The sequence below is a fragment of the Anser anser genome (genome assembly GCF_964211835.1).
Source record: "Anser anser genome assembly, chromosome: 5".
NCBI lineage: Eukaryota > Metazoa > Chordata > Aves > Anseriformes > Anatidae > Anser > Anser anser.
In genome coordinates, this window is record NC_139725.1 from 12,182,917 (window position 1) to 12,203,813 (window position 20,897).

At 39.0% G+C, this 20,897-nt stretch overlaps 1 protein-coding gene across 26 annotated transcripts in view; it reads right to left on the reverse strand.

Moving 5' to 3' along the window:
* The window catches only part of NAV2 (neuron navigator 2), a 425,654-nt gene that overhangs the window by 93,078 nt on the left and 311,679 nt on the right, over window positions 1-20,897 (reverse strand). For all 26 annotated transcript variants that reach the window (XM_083840326.1, XM_083840308.1, XM_083840331.1 and 23 more), the window contains 4 exons: window positions 19,663-20,761; window positions 16,625-16,737; window positions 13,219-13,327; window positions 11,063-11,452 (listed from right to left, as the gene is read on the reverse strand). In XM_083840326.1, coding sequence (XP_083696452.1) covers window positions 11,063-11,452; window positions 13,219-13,327; window positions 16,625-16,737; window positions 19,663-20,761 — 1,711 coding nt within the window. The remainder of the gene's footprint in view (window positions 1-11,062; window positions 11,453-13,218; window positions 13,328-16,624; window positions 16,738-19,662; window positions 20,762-20,897) is intronic.

Sequence of the window (20,897 nt, forward strand, 5' to 3'; positions counted from 1 at the left end):
CTCACTACACAATCTTTCTTTAGTCTGCAGGAGTGTCAGTGCTAGGACTGTGTCAGAATTCATCTCTGACAAAATCACTGTGAGCTGGGGGCATACCTAAATTTTGAGAGTTTCTTTTCCAATTTCACATGGCCTTCAACACCATTAGCAAATCCTTCAGAATGATCCAGAATACAGATAACGTTTTCCTTAAAATAGCTTCATCTCCTATGCAGTGATCCATTCCAGTCCAAACAATTGCATGAGGCCAATTATCAATTAGGTTTCATTTCTTTGACTTTTCTTATTAAAAAACATGTCAAATTCGTACTAAATGCCTTGTTAGTTTCACCAATTTTAAGGAATGTGCAAAGCACACTTATTTCAAAACCAAGCACTCTGAAGTATTTTTCTACCTACTCCAAAAGAATGAAAAGTTTAAATACAGGATCTAGGAAAAAGTATAATATCCAAACTCCGTGACTTTTAGACAGTTGGTAAATGTTTAAATATAGTTAATAGCTCGGATCTTTTAGGGATGGTACCAGCAGACAATGGGGATGACTGCCTTTACTGAAGTCGAATATACTCCCACTTAATGAATGGACAATGAATGAGACAGTAATAACATTGGTTATAAGGAATTTCTAATCTTTTCAGAAATTAAGACTCATCTTCACACTTCTACTCTTAATCAGCGAGGAAACAAAATTAAGCCAACTTCCCTCTTTTACTACGGAAAGACTCAAGTTAAACAAGAGCAGTATTATGCACTTCTAACACACAACTGGAACTTGTATCACACTTTCTAGGTGACACTTTTTTCCTTAAGAAAGTGGCTTCCTGCCCAATATTACAAGAATAAAATAATTTGCTGTGGAGTCCCCTGGACAACCTGAACCTTTCAACTTCTCTTTTCTTTAGCCAAATACTCTCTTTCAGTGCCTCTGAAATTTTGAATGCCATAGTAAGTCTTTCCAAGTGCAATATTTTACTTCTGATGCTGAAGTGATTTATTTCCCATTCCTGAAAGGCATGTACAGGAAACAGGAACAGGTTATTCCAGGGATCAGTAAAATCTAGCGGTCTGAGTCACTTGATTTCTCTCTGCACTCACCCAGGTATATAGACAGCCAACAGCACACTTACTTTTATGGTCTGACAACTCTACCACTTCATATATATTCATTTCACTCTAACATATGAATATGAATTTTCCAATTTTGCAATTAGATAGCCAAAGGACAGGCATTCTTAAGTATTAGGAAGAGAAGGAGCAACCAGAAAGTCAGCAACACACAACAGACTGGGCAAGCCTAACCTGATCAAGCTCAGCATCAATCTAACTCCATAATGTTGAACCCTCAAGCAGGAGAGATGCAACACATCCCAAAACTGAAGCTGAGCCTCGAAGTCCAGGTGCTCCTACCTTTCCTCTTAAAAATAAATGTTAGCCTAACTGCAGGATGATGGCAACCCCAAGCGTTCAGATTATTATGAGTGTGGTTTGCATCTTCCGTCATGACTTTGGAATTAGACCGTGTGGTCTTTCTTGCCCCTGTGTTTCCATCCCCCAGTTCCTTCCATCCATTAGTCTTGCTTGGCCACTCTCCGCTATGATGCCCATCATCAGCACAGTTCTTTATCTTCCTAGCCAAAGGGGTAAATATATACCTGTCTACAAGCCCAGGCTATGTGTCTGGTTTAAATTCCATTTTTTGATCCATGTGAATTTCAATAAAGGCATTCAGTGGTAGGACGAGGTCCTGAGCTTTCAGCTTGGTACTGCTAATACAAAGCCCAAATCCCTAACATTTGATCCAAATATTACCTTCCAGGTTCATAGAAGCACAAATGTAACGCTCACTGATTTTAATATTTCCCTTCATATTTAAGGCAGTGTGCAAGTTATAAATTTATAGACTTCTACTAATCATCACTATTTGCAACTAACAAACTAATGAATAAATTATTAGTTATTTTGAAGATGCTTAAACCCAAACAATCTAAAACCAGAAAAAAACAGCAAATGAATTGTAGTCTCAAAAATCATCAAAACTGCTGGGAAGAGGGAGACACCTGCTTCTGTAACAAGTAAAGAGAAATGAGTTTGTGCAAAACTCAGTAAATATGTTTTAGTTTCCTAGCTTACTTGGAGAAACATCCCAACTGTAAAGCACTAGTAACATGAACGGTAGCTGCTTAATCATGCTGTCTCGGCTAGTCCAGAAGCAAAAGAAATTCATCTATTTAATCCTCAGACCTTTTTCTGGGGAAAAAAATATCTACCAAAAGAAGCAGATTCTCTGTGAAATCAATACTTTTCTATTTTGGGATGTATTAAGACTGCCTGGTGTATAAGTCACTCAGCAGCCATCCTGTAACAACTTTTGGTCACTGCTGCCCAGGGCTAAACTTATTTCTCCGTGTCTTTTCAGCCAGGTCTCCCTTATAAGAAATCTGCAGGGCTGTTAACTATAAAACTTCCACTTGCAAAGAGAAGGAATTCTAGCCACAGCATAGCCTGTTAGGGACTTCAACGGTTGCTGCCACTATAGGTCAAATCTCATATATGACCCCACATCTGTTCCCTCCAGGACACTGGCTTCTTATTAAGCTTCCGAACAAATTTGTTCCCTGTGGAATTAACAATCTTAGGCAGATGTAGTTTAACAGAAGATGTCAGTATGTGAGAGAAGAGCATTAGACAAAGAAAGCATCTTCCACATCACTGCATTCATTCCTGTTTCAGAGGAGACTCTTCTAGAGTATATTTCCAACACTGACTCAACCACCATCACTTTTCAAACTCACAAATCCAAGTCAGCCCACCCAGGTTAGTTACTGAGAAGCATGAATTTAAGGTAACTAGACTTTCAACAGGTAGAGTTAGTAGACTAAGATTATATTGATTATATATATATTAGATTGATAAGTGTTTTATATTACATGAAGTATAATACACATATTCTACTTACTTAATTTTATGTTCTCCTTTCTCACTTCAATTTCTCCCCCTTTCTGTAGGCTGTTTATGGGAACAAAGGGCGGGTTAAACCTTTACTTATGCCTCTTCATCTACCTTGGAGGTGAATGGCTCTTCAGAAATGAATGGAGCAGTGTATCTTGAAGGAAAACTCTTGGCTACGGTCATGAGAAACTTCAAATGCCAATATTAATTATTAACAGTTCCAAAAGCAGGTTTCAAAGAGTCCAGATAATTAAAATATGTTTAAGAAGATAGCAAGAGCTGAGAAAATTCACGGGGAGACACTAAGACAGATCCTTCCCACACTTCACAGAGGAATTTCAGCAGTGACTCTGATGACTTTGCTAAGATACATTAGGGCTTGATTAGAGCCTTAGGACTTCATTAGGATTAGAAAAAAATTTGCCCTCGTAATGACCAATGAAAGCTTAATTATCTTAAGATGCAATCTTGTTTAACTGCATTTATTGTTGTTTCCCACATTTTTCCTAAAACATATGTCTAATTCCTAGCAGATTCATTTCAGTCTGGTGAGGCCATCAAGTTAATCCTAAATTGTGTGACTATGAGGTCACGATTCAGAGTTGCGAGCATTGCCTGCGTGCTGGAGTTAGGCCATAGCGGATGTTAAACCTAGGGCCTACCTGTAGGCCTCTCTAGCACAAAACCGTATCTAGGATATCCAGGCTAAGAGTGAGCAGCTCCAAAGAGTAATTCACAAAAAAACTACACAGTGAGCACGAGTACGTTATGTGTGTCTGAATTCCCACCTCTCTGTAGAGCTTAACAAACCAAATTATGACTACAAGGCTGGTACCTCCATCTCTTTAGGGTTCAGGCCTGGAATCAATTCCTAATGGAAAGTCCATGCAATATTGTTCGAAAGAAGACAGCACTGCTCTCCTGCTGCAATGTATTTTACATCCTTCTCCACACCTTTTGTTGGATGCAGGACTTACCTCCTTTGACTGTATGAGGTGATTGCAGACAAGCGAGATAGGGCCTGAGAATGAACTGCACATTACTCATCTCAGAGAACAATTCTTCTGACCACTTGACTAACATAACACTAACATGAGACTAAACACTTTCCAGAGGATGTAAAAAGGGCATCAGCCATCCACCTTACTACAGCCAGGGCAGTGAAACCCAAATAGTTCCCTCCGCTGCAAGGTTCACCCATATAAAGGAGAGCACGTCAGCACAGCCACTACAGCATTTGGAAGGAGGAAGGACTAAGTCCTGGGGTTCCAGTTCCCAGACAATTTCTAAAATTTACCCAGCGATTCATGAAAATGAAATGAACAACCCATGTTGGGAGAGTAGATCAGAGATGGCAACTTTTCACTTCTGCTTCAGTGCCTTTGCCCAGTTAAGTTTGCTTCCTCTTAGAGCCACATTTAGAAAACAAAACATACCTAATTGCATGACACGAGGGCCTAAGCCTGTCGAAATAAGGTAGACACGACTGGAAAACTCCCAATAGGGCTGTTCTTTCAGGTGTGCAAATAGCAGTCTGGATGAAATAGGGGGATGGAAATCCATTTTTTAAGCTGGGACAACGATCCTACCTACTGAGCACAGCCTGCCAGCGTGGAGCAAGTCGAAGTTATGCCAGAACCAGGCAGCTGCTGTATGTGGCTTTGCATATGCCGGTTTTCACTTAAATGCCTAAATCCTTTAAAGGATTTTAGGATTTCGGTGGAAAACATAGAAATGAGTGACAGATTAAGGGATCCATTCCCCATCATCCTCTTTAATTTTGTTAGGGGAGGGAGCTAGTTGTGGTCAAAGAAAAATAACGAGGGAGCTATTCTGCTGCTTCCCAGACTCTCAGCAGAGATTGGGGAGCGCAGGAGGCAGCTCCCAGTGCCTCCCAAGTGCTCTGCCTCCTCCCGCCAGAAGACGTGCATCGGCCAAGTGCATATGCGCGCATCTCCCTCTGCTGGCTTGACCCAGAGTCCGACCGGATTTTGTCCTCTAGAAGCTGTCCTTTTGCTCAAATTATAAAAACCTGTTGCCTCCAAAGCAGCAGTTCAAACACAACGGAGATGTTTATTACAGAAACAAACACAGCGTGGGTTAATTGCTATAACAGGTACTTGGGTACTCATTAACATTAGGACAGCATGTACAAAGAAGCAACAAATACCACACACCACAAACAATGAGTATTATATATGACCCAACATGGCCCGAGCATCATACAGTACTGTGTGGCAATCGGGGGGGGGGGGGGGGGGGGGGAGGTGTTGAAGGAGAAAACTGATTATCACCAGTTAAGACGCCCTCGCTCCTGATGGCTATAAGCACTGTCTTCTGCTTTCCAACCGAGTTACTCATATTTTTAGCAGTGTACCAAATAAAATGCTTGATTCCAGCTGATCTCTAAGGTTATGACTTTACAGGCCTATTATGTCTTCCTATGCTGAATCCTAAATTGCAAGACAAGTGTTTTGAGGACATGTTATCTGAGATATCGTTTGTGATGATTAAACACTGGTTTGTTGACAGTTTAATTCAAACTAACACCAAAACTATTCCTGAATTGAGTGCAATATTTAAGAATATTTTGAAAATATTATACAATATTAATGATATTTAAAAAAATATATTTTTTAATATTCTGGCCGTGCCTGCTCTAAAAATCTTTCAATACAGTTCTTAGGAAAAGACTTACTTTGATTTAAACACTGCCAGTTTTTTCTTTTCATTCTCATAGCACCAGGGCATCTATGACTTTAAAGCCTAAATCCTCTGAACCAATTTCAACATAGTTTACTATGAATTCAGAAATCACGACTCCCCTAATACCATTTCATGGAAGTCACAACTTTGACTTTGCTAGGCTGACTTCCTTATTAGTTGTGCTAATTATCCATTTACCATATAAAGCTACTATTCTGCAATGTCAAAAGAATATAAGAAGCCAGTTCTAGTAAGACAGAAGGCAGTTCAAATAAGTGCTCTGCTCAAAGGGAGAAAGAAGATGCAATAAGCCTCCTAACAGTTCTCGGTGGTGTTTAAGTGCTATAGCCATAAGGACTGCATGTGCAGCTTTGCCTAGTAACCATACCAAGATGAAACCTTATCACTAAAATCATGCTGTTTCAAGTGCAGCGGACAGTAAAGTAAGTGACCCACAGCAACTCAAAGCATACAGAAAAAACACAGAGGTAACCACAGTGGCAAAGGTCGGAAAAGACCACAGCTAACGTTCAATCAATGTACCAGGTGAACAAGTTCTTGCTCAGCCACTCTGGACTTCCAGCTAGCCACGCGTTACCTGCAGCACCAACCACTTCTGCTGCAGAGAGCTTAGGAGGAAATGGTTTCTCTTAACTACTGCTACCAACAGCAAATTTCATTAGCAGCAAAATGCATAGTCCTTTTTTCTAAAACCTTAAATCCAAGCAAAGATCTGTTACGCCACATGAGCCTGGCATCTGAAAAACGTTATCACCATTTGACCGACACATAATATAATATCAAGCAACTGAGGCACAAGAATCCTGCAAATATCCAACACATTATTCAACATTTGGTGAAATCAATCCTCAATTTCCGCTCTTCATATTGAACTCTTTGTTGCTTCCTAATGGATACAACTACTAAAATACAGCCTCTGAATTTTACAGAACTGTTTCAGTGATGATTTTGGCCCATGTCACTCTAGAGCAGACAGGCCTCTGAACCACCAAGATGATTTCTAGCTCAGCTTTTGTGAGGTAAAGCCACCCTACAGCGGCCTGCTCTCCCTTTTAGTTTCCCTTCATCTATATTCCAAGTTCATTTGCTTGTAGTGCTTGCAGAAAGATCCCTGTGGAGAGTAAAGGCTTGAATAAACAAGAAGGAATGAAAATCCCATGAGCATCATGCACACAAACACGTTATGCGGTTGTGGAAACAGGGGTCTGTAATGGGAACGTATCAGCCCCAAAGCATCAAACAAATGGGGAGATTAATGAAATGGTAAAAAGGCTGGGCCACAATGTTCTCTCACCCACAACAGCAGCTGCACCTGAGGGAGGTCAGGGCAAGGAGAATTTCATCATAGGGCCCCTTAGCATCGTGTGCAGGCTGAGTCCTTCTGTCCTCAGCTAATAGCCGAAGGAACAGTTCATTGCTAGGCTTAATAAGTGAGGAATCAGAGCCACTAAGTAACATCTCTAAGTGAGACACACTGAAAAGAGTTATTTTAAATGGTCTGTGCACCAGCCTCAGCAGCTGAATCAGATAAACCTGACGTTTCTATTTTTCAGAAAACTGAACCAGACTTGAGGCCTCCCTCATCCTCCAGACCGCAGCTTCGTGCCACGTACCTCCAACGTCCTGTTAGCAGCTGCTCTTTTGCCCCTCGGAGGCTCGGCTCCCCGCGAGGCAGCAGCGAGGCCTTCCCCGAGGCAGGTGCTGCGTCCAGCCACGGGGCCCGGCCAGGCCAGCAGACGCACGGTACACGTGCAGGACTGCTCACGTCCCCTCTGCCTCCAAGCGCGGGGGCTCTAGGGCGCTCGGGCTGTCAAACCAACACATCTACGTTTTTCTGGAAACGACATTTCCGTAAATAATTGTTTTGACAAGTGCTGTTTGCCAACCACAAGCCGTTTCCTGAGAAAATGTGTGACAAGCAATAATCAATATATCCACTCTGTTAATACTGCAGAGAAATCTGCACTTTAGGGTAAAGAAAGCAAGGTCAGAGGATTAATTAAATTAAAAGAAAACAATTTTAAGAGGCCTTTCTGACCAGCAGCTCTGTTGTTCCATTCCAAGGACAGATAAAAAGGAAATGAACTCAGTATCTCATTAGAGACAACAGAGGGGAAACAAAAAGACAGAACGAACACGTATGTAAGTAGCTACAGGGAGACTGCAGCGGACAAAACCTTCCAAACCAACCCCCCAGAAAGGACTGAGTTAAACTCCCCAGCTGGAACGAGTGCTTAACTATCTGAAGTGGGCAGGTGAAACAGTTCTGGGCTTTGTGCTTTCCCTTTCTGATGAGGCTATGAAGCCCCCGAGATGCAAGGTGTATGCTTACTTCCCTCATTGCACAAATCCTAGTCCTGTTGCTTTGCCATTCTGTCCGTGTTTTAGCTTCTAAATAAGGACCGCGTCTTACCTTTGATCCACCACCTAAAGACCTTCTTAGTTTTAAGAGAGATTTTCTGCCTGTTTGGAAAAGATACTCTTTCGAACCCTATGAAATCAATCCTAATGTATGCCAGAGCTCTGCTTGAGCAGACTTACTAAAGGAGGCCAAATGAAACTTCCCATGACCCAGTACATTTCAGAGAAAGCATCAGGATTACAGGGCTAAAATAGTTTATCTTGGCTATTGGATTTATTTTGGCTGTAACAAATATTTTGGCTTCCTTCCCTATCAGTTTGCCAATGAAAACACAGATCCAAGGTTTTCAGACTACAGCACTGAAGCAATTCTGAAAATGACAAAGTGAAACATATACCAGCTAATAAAGAGCTATTCATGATATAAATGCCCTCTTGTGCTGTTTTCTGCATACTGTAACTCAGCTTCTGAAAATATTGGACATGTTCACCCTAACGCTGATCTCAGAGATTCATTCCACAGCAAGTCACACTGATGCTTTCTTCACAAGCAACCTCTCTGATTTTTAAGTGGTGTATTTTTCCTCTCCCACAAAGACACAGTGCTACCCTATTTTTATTACTGTGGATAACCTGAAGATAACTCATGAAACAGGCTACGAAAACATCTGTTTATACTGCATAATTCAGCATTATTAGGTGTCAGTGAGATTTACCAAAGGTAACACCCTCATCTTTTAGACAGAAAGTTTATCTCTTTCAATTGATTTGGGGATTATATCCAACGCTGTTATTGCAATTCAATCCTGCTATAGTCCCTTGTCAAGAAATCTGCACATACGATTACTCTCCACAGACAATTTAACCCCAGCGTTGTGAGGCTGCTTTTAGGAACGTTCCCTTTAAATGCTCACCACTGCAGCAATGAGCAGCTCTCCAAACTGCCCAAACTTCAAGCACTACTGGCAATCTGAAAATGAAGCTGAGTCTTTTCGACTATGGATTGACCTGTAATACAGATTTTGCCCTTGGAACTTAGTCAGTAATTACAGTAATGGTCTATAAATAAATAAACTAACCCAGATTATTTAGCAGCATAGGCTTTTGTAGCTAAAGGCAACAGCTACGGAACAGAAAAAGGTATTTATACACATAGCCATTCTTGTCCTGAGAACTTTACATTGAGGTTATCATTTATCAATCTGTGGCTACTTATATAAGTCAAAACTGGAAAATTATCTACCCTCTTCAAAAATTAGTGGGAAATAGGAGTCCAGTACTCTGCTTCATATTCTTTCTCTATCAGTTAAAGATGTTCTAATGTTTAAAGCAAGGGGTGAGCTGCTTTTGAGCACAACTGTTCTGCTAAATTTTATATTCACCAACTGTTGGCATTTAACTCCCTGCTTTAATACATTGCTTCAGTGACAGAGGTACTAACTGGCAGAAACATTTTATTATGAGTCCCTTAAACCATGAATCTAAACCATTCTTGTATTTGCAGACTTTGTAGACTTCCATTTTATACTCTACAGAATGACCAAGTAGACACAGAAAAGGAAATCATACACAGAGATGAGTGAAGTCGCATATTTCTCTGTAAATATCATTCACTATTATTGTTCTTTTTATTCTTATTATTTATTCTTATTATTCCCTTTCCCTCAACCTGGAATGTGAGCTTTATATGCTGACTGAAGTGTCATTCTTGACTGGGGCTCCTCTAGCATATGAACAGCGGATGCCTGAGATGACACAGTTCTTCCAGGGACACTTCTTAGTTCATCCTTGGTGTTTTACAGAAACCATGCAGCTACTCAGAATTTATTTTCACTTTGAGACCGAAATTACAGCCACAAGTTTGAAAAAAACTCATGTGCCAGAGGAAAAGCAATCACTATTACTACAATAAACATTACAAAACTCAGGTTGATTTATTTTATAAAAACAAACCATTTTAGCTATACAATACATTATTAATGTAGTAACAGTTCAAGCAGCAGTGAAATAGAATTGTATTTATTTTTTTCTTTTGCACTGGCTTCTGTACTATATGCTTCTTGAAATAAGAACTAAAAATAAAATCTGACTTTTCAATTTGAAAACATCTAAAGATTCAGAAAAGACAGAATGCAGGCAGGTTTCTGGTTGCTTCCCAGTTAAGTTAGTGACAATGAAGCAGCTGGATTCCAGCTTCCTGTTTCAAGATGAGACACTAAATCTTCCAAATAAGCCAATGCAACAATCAGTGGCACTTATGAAAAAGAACAGCAAAGGATGCAAGGTGGCTAGAGAGGGAAAAGGCTACCACAAAAGTAAATATGCAATCTACATCTCAAAGATCATTTTTAACATTAGTGTAATGCTGTATTTAACCTAAGAAATAATAGCTAGAAAATAATAGCTAACTTCCCAGAATTAATTGAATACCGAGTTTGAACCAAAGAACAAATGCTTTTTTTTCCAGTCAAAGCAAAGGTTAAATGTTGTCGTAAAACCTTGATAATAATTTTCTATCAGTTCATACTTCTGCACATTCACTTGCTCTTTAGACTATTTTGCATGTACTATTTTTTTTTTACCCTACTATTTTACCCTACACAGCGAGGTGTAACTCATTTCATTCGCATGAACTTTCTCCTTAAATGTTCCGATAGCAAAAGGATTCAGTAAGACTGAAAAAAATGCCTCACTCTCTCCATCTTGTGGGTGTAAATCAGCATTGCAACATGTGTTGGACTTGGCACAATGACCCTGGTTCAGGAAAACATTTATTGATGTGCACATATTTATATATAGAAATATATATATATATATTAAACATACACTTAAATCGTGTGCTTAGATTGCACTGACTAAATTAACTGTGGTAATGAGCTGTCCCTCTAAATGCTTATTAAATCCATCTTTGTGGTTGTTTTATTTATTTATTTTTCAAATAGTCACAGGGAACACAGTCTCATTTAACACAACGCAAAAATCACATAGAGTATAGTACTTAAGAACAGAAGTAAAGGCACTCACCCACTTGTGATGTCGTCAGTCCTGATATTCTTGCCCAGAACATCTCCATCGCTCATATAGCCGGTGGCATCCATGGTGATGCCTTCCAGATCTATTTCGTCACTTCCCTTGTCTGAGATGTCCACATGGCAGACATTACTACCGCGGGACGCTAGCTGTCTCCGCAAAGGTGCTGAATACATGTAACGTCCAGACTCCGTGTTAATGAAGCGGCTGGCGTTCCCTCTCGGAGGATACCCGTTTCCCATTGATGGAGCATCACCTGCCTGCAGGCGGGGGCTGGACTGCCCCAGTCTCCACGATAAGGGGGTCGGTCGTCCTGTCAAGCTGAGAATGCTGCGACCACTTATCTCGGTAGTGACATTGGTGTCAAATGTAGTTTCCAACGTGCTAAAACAAACAAATAAAATCATGTAATTAAATATGGAGTGGTCTATGGAGCATGAACCTTCAGGTGATGTTACACAAAAATTGCAGGATGCTATGGACTGAACACTTGCTAAATTGCAAATAAGTAACAGCATGAACAGAATTCACTTGCTACAAAGTTTTGAGAGATTGGTCCATTCCTCCAACACCATTCTTAAATAATACTAATTTTGCACCTTGGCCACCTAGTGTTCAAAGTATATGACAGAAGACTTAAGAAGGAGTTTTTTAATGCATTATCCATAGTTTCCAAGTGTAATTTTTTCACCTTCAATCACATATAACCCTATTTTACCATGGTTTTGCCAGTCTAGGCAAGGGAGTATGATATTAAGCTGACTAAAGGAACACCAACTCACGTACTATTTTTCTGATACATTTTCTTTTTTTGAGTGTATTCATGACAAAGTCCTAATACTCTGGGGATGCATCCAGCATCAAGATAAGAGTTATATCTACACTGAGGAAATGGCTAAATGAAGAAATAAGAAGAAAAGCAAGACTAATTTATTTTTCAAAGTATATTTTATGTATTAGTGAACTGAATACATTTTTCTGAATATTGATAATGTTTACACAGAACTCTGGTTATGAAAGCATTTCAGATCAGTCTACAAATACAGTTTTTGACAAGCATCACTATATTAAATCTTCTGTTCTGCACGTCTGAGCAAGTATGTTGCATGCCTTTGAAGAGTAATACTACTGTGGTCTACATGCCTTTTTCCTAATCCATAGCTGCAACTTCTCCTACTCACATGAACTCCACTTTTTCTTTCCTGCTCAACTAACACAGCATTACATTTTTATTATTATTACTGTGGATATTTTTAAAATAAGTAACATTACGCTATTTCCAATATAGTGTTAAGTAAACACTGCAAAAACCTAAGTACCCTATGGTTATAGTAATTAAATCATAATGAGTTATCACATTCATTAAAAAATGAAAAGAAAAATAGATATATTGGGAGTTTATCTTTGCAAGCTCCGGCTCAATTTTAGATGCAAAGCCAAAGCACAAAGTGTTCATCCAATGAACTCAGGCAGGGCTCAAGTCCATAAGGCACCAAGTACTGCGTAGGAAGGACCCTGACCTCATTAGGAGCCAGCATCTTACTGTTCCAAGACTTCAGCTCAACACTGAAAAGATTCAAGTCACAGAATGTTTAAATGTATTAACAATCTTTGTTTATTTAAAACATATTTTAAATATTGATGGAGATTTCTAAACATTGTTTAAAAAAAAGGAAGTTATATACATGGATGACTAATAATATCAGAAAAATTGTTTGTCCAAAGATTGGTCAGGAATTCAAGTTATGCACTTTTTCAAGTGGGTCAGGCACAGTTCACCTGCTTGTTTAAACAAAACATTACACACTGGGGCAAAGGGGTGTGATGCGTTGAAGTTGTTCAAGGATAAGATGAAGAAACATTTTAAACAGTAACCTATGTTCAAACATCACCTAAGGCATTTAACTAGCACTGCTTATTCTCCACCTTTGCTTTTACATACAACCTGCCACCATCAGTTCCTTATCCTAAAGCTGATAATCCGTGAACAGTGAATACAGTTCAAAATCCGTGCTTTAAAGGTCAAGTAAAAGATCAGTATCTTCCACTGTCAGTGTTAATCATTTTTCAAGGATGCAACTTGGCTAGATCTAAGAGATGCACAGGACACAATGATTTGCATTTTCTTATAAGTAAAGGTATCCTATTACCTGTGAGTGACCTGGGTTCCCCGTAAACTGGACATTGTTTCCTCTAAGTTCTGTCGAAGATCGGCAATGTTTTTCACAGTTCGTAATCGTCGAGTTTCTGGATCCTCTCCTAAAGGAAAAATAAGCCATTAGAAAGGACGAAGTAGGAAACAGCACAAAACCGAACTGTTACCTTTGCCTGAATCTGTCTCAAATACATTTTTCTGACATGTAACGCTCTAAACTGGTTACAGTACAGATACCATTCACCTACAGCAGGCAGTGCCATTGACGCAGATGGTCAGAATCAGTTCTGTGTTGTTAACTTGACTTCACAGGCTTCCTTTGCACCAGATGTTTCTGCACTGTCATTTCCCCATATGACCCAATTTAAATCCTGGTTAACTTTCAACCTCATTAGAAAATGTACTCCATCAATATCATCATTTCCATCTCATGCATTGACACGGTTACCATTAAACTGACACAGCCAGATTCTCCAATGCTGTATTTTCACTAGAACAACTTTTTCCCATTCCAAATACTTCTCATTCTACAGCAACAGCTTTTCAGTGACCTAAATTCTGTTGACTGTGTGCTCCATGCTGAGTGACTTTTTGGGTTAGAAAGCTAAAGATTTTGCTTGTCCTCATCACAACAGAGTTATCATTACATAAATGGGTTACATGACACAACGCTGGGGGATGAGTTTTACTTTCCTTGGCATTTAGGAACTATGTTCTTCAAATAACTTGTTCTAAAACATATTTTTGTCCTGTTCTTTAACTCCAAAATAAGAGTTTATACACATGAAAAAATCCTCCTAGTGTCTCAGCATAATTTATTTTATTTATTTGCTCTCAGCTCTCAATTAAGAAATGCTTTGGTTGCTAACTCAGATGAGCTTTATGTAGTTAAATCTTCTAAGAGGTTGAAGAGAAGTGACATTTGATTTCTAGTAGTGCCAACATAGTCTTTGTAAGCTGAATGCTGAAACAGAAAACCTCCAGAAAGCCATCAGAAAATTTTTGGTGGTCATAGAAGGGAATGATTTCATTCTAAAGGGTTTGTAGCTCATGACTACAGGAAATACTACTGCAAATTTAAAAGTTTTTACACTTTGTATTAGCCATCTCTGCACAAGTAATGCATTTTTAAGCTGCCAGGATACTGTTAATCCATATAATAGTTAATTTACATGGCCATCTACGTATTACACAAATCAGAAGTGTTAAGGAACAGATAAATTAGCTTTTAACTTTCTGCCATTGGAGCTTCGCACATTCTTTGCTTTAAACTTCACATTGCTGAACGATGCTGGATTGGAAAGACCAAGTCACATAGTCCTACTTGCAGAGCAGCGTAGCACAAATCAGTTACCAAGGTGTTGGAGTCCTGACTACAAGGAACTATCAAGGGAGGGAAGATAGATTTTTATGCTTATATACTCACCAGCCTTTCTGAGACAAACAAAAATGGCTCAGTTAGCGTCCATGTGAGCATTTTTATGGGCCTCTGCTCCCTAGGAAATAACCTAACAATAAATTCCACTTAGGCCAAATGATCAAATAATTATGATCTGGCTGGATTGGAAATAGCCATCTAACAAGACAGATTCCTTTAGCCACCGGGTCTCTGAACAGAAAACATTTTCTACACTCATGGATCTACAAATCATTGCAGGGAAGAACATAAAATATTTATAGGCCTTTAGCCTAGCAAAGGTCAGGGTGCTCTTTTACAGATCATTTCTCTCATAGATAAAAAGACAGAGTAAGTGACTTCTTAAGAGAACATACATGAGACTCAGTGCAGGTAAATTAATTTCTACTGAGATCACTCATCTAAATTGATATTAATTTTTAACTTAAATGATGTTCAATTACTTAAATTATAGACAGACATTGGATAGTGTTACTAAAACTTTATTATCAAATCACTTGGCTCTTCATAAATAGGGAACATCCTTAAACTATTCAGCTTCCAGTTTTCCCTACCTGTACTCTTTTGTTTTATATATGCTTTTAAATTCAAAGTACCAATAGCTTCTACACAGGGCAAGAAGAAATCTGTTACTTATTTCTTCTTATTTATTTGGGTTGTGAGATCATTTTGTTTTGCTTGCTCATTTTCCCTTAAGACTCCTTTATTGACTGCTGCTGTCTGTGGAGTTTGGCTACACACAGCTGGTTTTTGCATCTCCATTGCTTGGGGTTGTCATGTCATCTTTCATTTTTGGATCCCTAACTTACATATTCTACTTGAATAATAGCATGTGTTTACATAACATCTGTCATCAAAGACTAAAGACCTTCTGTGATCTATAAACATTTCCCAGTTTACAGGGTGAAATAGACTTAGGCTAGGCAATACAATGATTAAAAGGTAATACTGAAAAAGCCTAAGAAGCTGGACACCGTGTTTCATACTTTGAACTGGATCACTTATTTAAGTAAGAAACTTAAATGTTCTCAAGGATTTTATCCCTTGTGCCATTTATTTGTCTATTTATTTTTTAATACACCTATATATAAAACAGATACATTCATTGATGCATTCCTGCAGCCATTTTCCTCACCAATGACTCTGCTTCTCGCCTTTGCCATCAACACATGCATACACAGGTATAAACATGGTGCTGACAGAATATGTAATGCAATATGCAATTAATCCAGTTGTGAAACTTACAGCCACATGACTTTCCAAGCAGGATAAACAGTTTCAAAACTCACATTAAACTGGAGGACATCAAGACTAACTAGATGAAAAAATTGGGGATATTCTATTGATGAGACTTTGATGACTTTTAAAGTCGTTCTATTGATGACTTAAAAATACATTTTAGACCTGTAATAGAAGACGGTTGTTAAAAATTGCTTTGTTATCATGGGTAAGCTTAAAAATTACTCCTAATTATCATATACTTCCTACAGTAGCAGTAATTCTAGATAAGCGTACAAAATACTTTCTAACTTTGATTGCTACATTGTAATTATTCTATATGTTTGCTAGTATTCTAATCACAATCAATTTGCGCATGCTAGACACAATAAACTGAAGTTGGATTTTGGTCTCTTATTGCTGCAAACATCACTTTTGGAATTGATCAGATTCATGTGAGTGAACGTCAAGATTCCTCAAAATCTATAAAGAAATCAAAAAATCAAGAAAATTAACTTAATGTCTTCTGTAAGCACTGAAGCAAAAGCTAAAAAAAAAAAAGGCTTGTTTATTTGTGAATACTAAAGGCCTTCATTCATAGCTTAATCCTAAACAGTGCTGCACATGTCCCAGAAGACATTAAGCACCCAGAATGCCAAATGATTTCAAAAAATATAGGGGACACACCACTACACCACTTCAAACTTGCTTTAGCCCGTTCTTACTTAACTGGAACACAGTTATTAAGTCATCTTGCAAGGCATACCTGAGAGGTCTTCAAGAGCAGGCTGTCCAGTTTTGACATAAAGAGCAGAATCCATGCCGACCCCTCCTGTGCTGGCCTCGGCTGTTACGTTCCCTTCATTGTCTGTCTGTGATCTGAATGGCAAAACAAAACAGAGATGTGCAGTCACTCTCCATCAAAAGTATCTCAAGTATAGCAACTAGACAATTGCACCTGCCATCAGCCACTCTGTCCCTCTCTCCAGAATAGACCAGCAGACTGATTTTACATAATTCATTAGTCCCATGATGAACTATGTCCTAGAAATGGCAGCAAGCACTCAGCTGTAAAAAAAATAAAAAATTCATAGTCAAACACAGGCTTCACAGCTCCTCAGATACGGTCCTAAGAAACTTGGATTTCCAGATAAATTTTAATTATCAATAACATAGTTTGTTATGACTAATCTGATCCTCTCTAATAATCTGTTTTACATAAACATAAAACATAAGTGTGTGATGGCATGTTACGCTCCTGCTGATTTCTCTTCAGTAACTGGTAATGACACTCATTTTTATTTTAAAATAAATGCCTGGGTAACACCAACTTCAAACACCAATTTTTAATCTGACATGGTGGCTGTTGTGTAATAAAAAGTGATGTGGTGAGAATCTGTTGTCAGATTTAAGTAATGCATCTTGGGTCATTTCATTTTACTAGTTGTGCTGTGTTTTGCTCTTATAGCCACATCCACAAGCAGCTGGAAGTTCTCCTGCCAAAAGGATAAGTGCTGTACAAAAGAGAAGGCACAGCAGGCAATTATTACTGCAATATTCTTAATTTCAGTTGACCTTATGCAAAACGTAGAAAGTTGTCATATCTTTTGCTAAAAACTTAACCAAACAAAAAGTCTATTGGCAGCTGAAAAGTTTAGATTAAAGCAGCGTTAACTGATAGCTGAGAAAAACTGAGATTACAACTTCCACATACAACTACAACTATGGCACTTTGTCCTCATTTTCCTTCCTTACAACTTATGCTGAGCTGTAGATCCACGTTACGAAATCCGCCATAGCTGTGAATAAAGAGACAGGGAGGTTAGCTGAGACAGCAAAGGCCTCCACAATTAGCAGCCAGGATTCCCAGGTTCAGTCTTCAACAACCCATTCATAGGGCAGAATCACAAAGTAACAAGGATGTAACTACCTCCCTGCAACTGCATTTTGCAGATTACTAAAAAAAGCATCTGAATACTATATTGATATCAACATAATTTCATTTTCCTCTTTCTTTTTGAAAGCCAGCAAGATTATACAGTTAGGCTTTTTTCCTCAAATGCTGTAAAGACTATTTTTTCAATTTCTCAGCATTTACTCCAGGTGCCAATATGTAGTTTCATTCCTGGTTTTTTTTGTTTGTTTGTTTTTTGGAAAAGGTCAAATAAATATTGCCTAGAGTTTATCAGAATGTTTGGATTATGAAGAACATACGGTTTGTACCTGCTTTACACTTCACACGATCATATCCATATTCAATTTACCTAAGATGAACACCAAGAAGCGTGCTTTTTTACTTTACCTATTGATAGGATGTTGTAGCGATAAACATAACTAGCCAGAACATCATAAACATATTTTTGCAGATTACGAGGGATAAACAATAAAGCAATCAGTTTGTAACCACAAAATTATATTTAATTCTAGATTACAACTGTACAGCTACACTGGAAATTTTCACCTCTAAACACATTTCAAAAAACTGACATTAGTAGAACCCATCAGCCAAAGAAGCAGTACTAATGGTGATGTATATAGACGAAAGCGAGAGCAAGAAAAATCCAAAACGTGTAATATAAATACAAGTTTTAGGGTAATTTTTTCCAACTGGTTCATTTTCATGCAACTACATAAGAGAAAGACACCTGGCATTTTATTCTATACACATGGAGATAACACTTAAGGGATCAGAAGACTCAAGGGTCATTCTTCCCATTTTGCCTTCCTACATAGGTCTGAGCAATCATTTTGCATCCCTCTCTTTCAGGTTCATTTCACTCTTATTTAAAAATTTAATTTCACTTTAAAAAAAAGCATGGCCAACCATTCTTACACCACAACCGCCAAGAGATCAAAAGGAAAAAGCATGCAGTATAACTGAACCATTACAGAAAGGAGTGACAAAGATGGCCAAAAGGGTATGAACATCTCTACAAGTAGCAACTAAGCAGGCCAGAAAAGATCCATCTTAAGGGATGGAGGGATATAATAGAGGCCTACAAAATCATGAGCAGCATGAAGATGACTAAAACGTAACAACTGCTTGCAGTCTCTTCCTATGAAGGAATTAAGGGTTGTCAAAGGAAACTAGGAGATAGCTGTCAAAAACAAAAATATCAGACTCAAGAATTTCTTCTGTCACCGACAGGTTTGGGAACATATTTTCAGAAAGCTTCTTTATTTTCTCCCTTCTTATTACTTTTCCCAGCGTGTCCTCTATTGCCATTGTCACACAGAAGACGCTGGACTAGATGGAGGTTAGCTGTCACCCCATACAGCTGCTCTTATGCTGACCTAAATCAAGGTTAGTGCAAGCATACAAGAGCAGACCTTCTGCCTGGCCTTACCTATGCTAAGAGATTATTTTTTTCAATTTCTCATTACTGCTTACAAGGCAGCTCCACCACCGTTAGCCACGCTTTAGAGAATGAGTTTATCTATGTAATAAGTTGGTGTTGTTACAACTTTTAAAGCTGTGATGCATAAAATACACTTAATCCACGTGGTACAAAAAACAGGCAAGCACAGTAGTTGGTCAAGGTGTTTGCACTCTGACGGTAACTGTTAGCAGAATCAGAAAACACCAGTTATTCACATCCCTTTTAGAACTTAAACACTGTAGTCTGACTGCCTCTGACAACGGTTTTTGTGTAACTGTATAAATCATTTGTTCTCTCAAAACAATAAACCTTTACATGATGTGACATTTGTATTGCCACCTCACCGCCCTGAAAGAGCGTCCGAAATCAATCTTCCTACATAAATGTCATGTTCCAAAGAGTTTAGCTGAGCAGTTAACCATACCTGTACATGAACGGAGCTACTGTGGCAGTGTTCGGGTGGCTGTATTGCTGTTGGGGATGAGGTAGCTGAACACTCACAGTATTGCTTCCTGTCGTGTGTGTCGTAGCGGCTGGTCCATTGACAGACTGGCTGCTGTTGCTGCTGTTGAGGCCTCCTATACCTTTTCCTTCAGAAGAGGCTAAGCTCGAAGAGGAACTGGAATTCCTGCTGTCTAGCTGAGACTTCTGATGCGAGAGCCCTGAGCCGGGTTTCCCGCTGCGGCTTCTCTCACTCTCTTTTGCAGAAACTGGGGCACTTGAGGATTTCCCTGTGGTGTTTTTCATTCCTGGTTTCGGTATTCCACTGTGCGAAGGGGCAGAGGCCTCCTTCTTGGCGCTATTCAGCTTTCCTCCTTTAGGGATAAAGCTTGCAATCTTTGAGGACTTTTTTGGCATCTCTGTTGTTGCTAGCGCTGTCTGTTCTTCTTTTGGTTCCTCTTTCATGTCCAGCTTTTCAGTGATAGATGTTCTTTTTGCAACGTCTTTACTTTTATCCTTTTCCTTCTCTTTCTGTTTCTCTTTATCCTTCTCATTACCCTTGGGAGAACTTTTCTTATTAGTCAGTGCCCGGCTAAAAGTTCTTTGTGCAATTCCCTTGAGTGCAATTTTGGGGCTACTGGACATAGATCCTGGATTGTTCACATTCTGATTTGCGGCATCATTTTCCTCGCTTTCCTCAAAGGTGGGAAGTGTCTCTAGCCTTTCACAACTGTTGTCCCGAGACCCTGAACACTCGAGTGTTGTCCCTCCTGCTTTGGAGCCTCCTTTGCTATTGAAGAGTTTCAATTTTTCAAGCATGGATTTTTGGCCATTGGGAGTTGTTTTGATAATCTCTGACGGTGGCTTTGGAGGCTCCGGTACTGGCTGCTTTACGGATAACATGGAAGACGTAGCTGTGTGCTTAGCACTGAGGGATTTGCTGCGCCAAGGTTTAATAGCAGAGCTGGGCTGAGGGATGGCTGATGAGTTATTGCAACTAACAGTACTGCTGCAGCTTTGAACTGAGGATGATACATTTTCATTCATTCCTGTGGGCTGGAAGGCGGTACTGTCTGCAGGCTCTGGAAAAAAAAGAAAAAAGAGAAAAAGAAAAACAACAATAAAAAAACACACACACAAAAAAATACAGTAGTACCTGGTATTAAAGCTGGTCTGAGATTCTTTCTGCAATAAAACATTAGGGACTTTACATTAGTA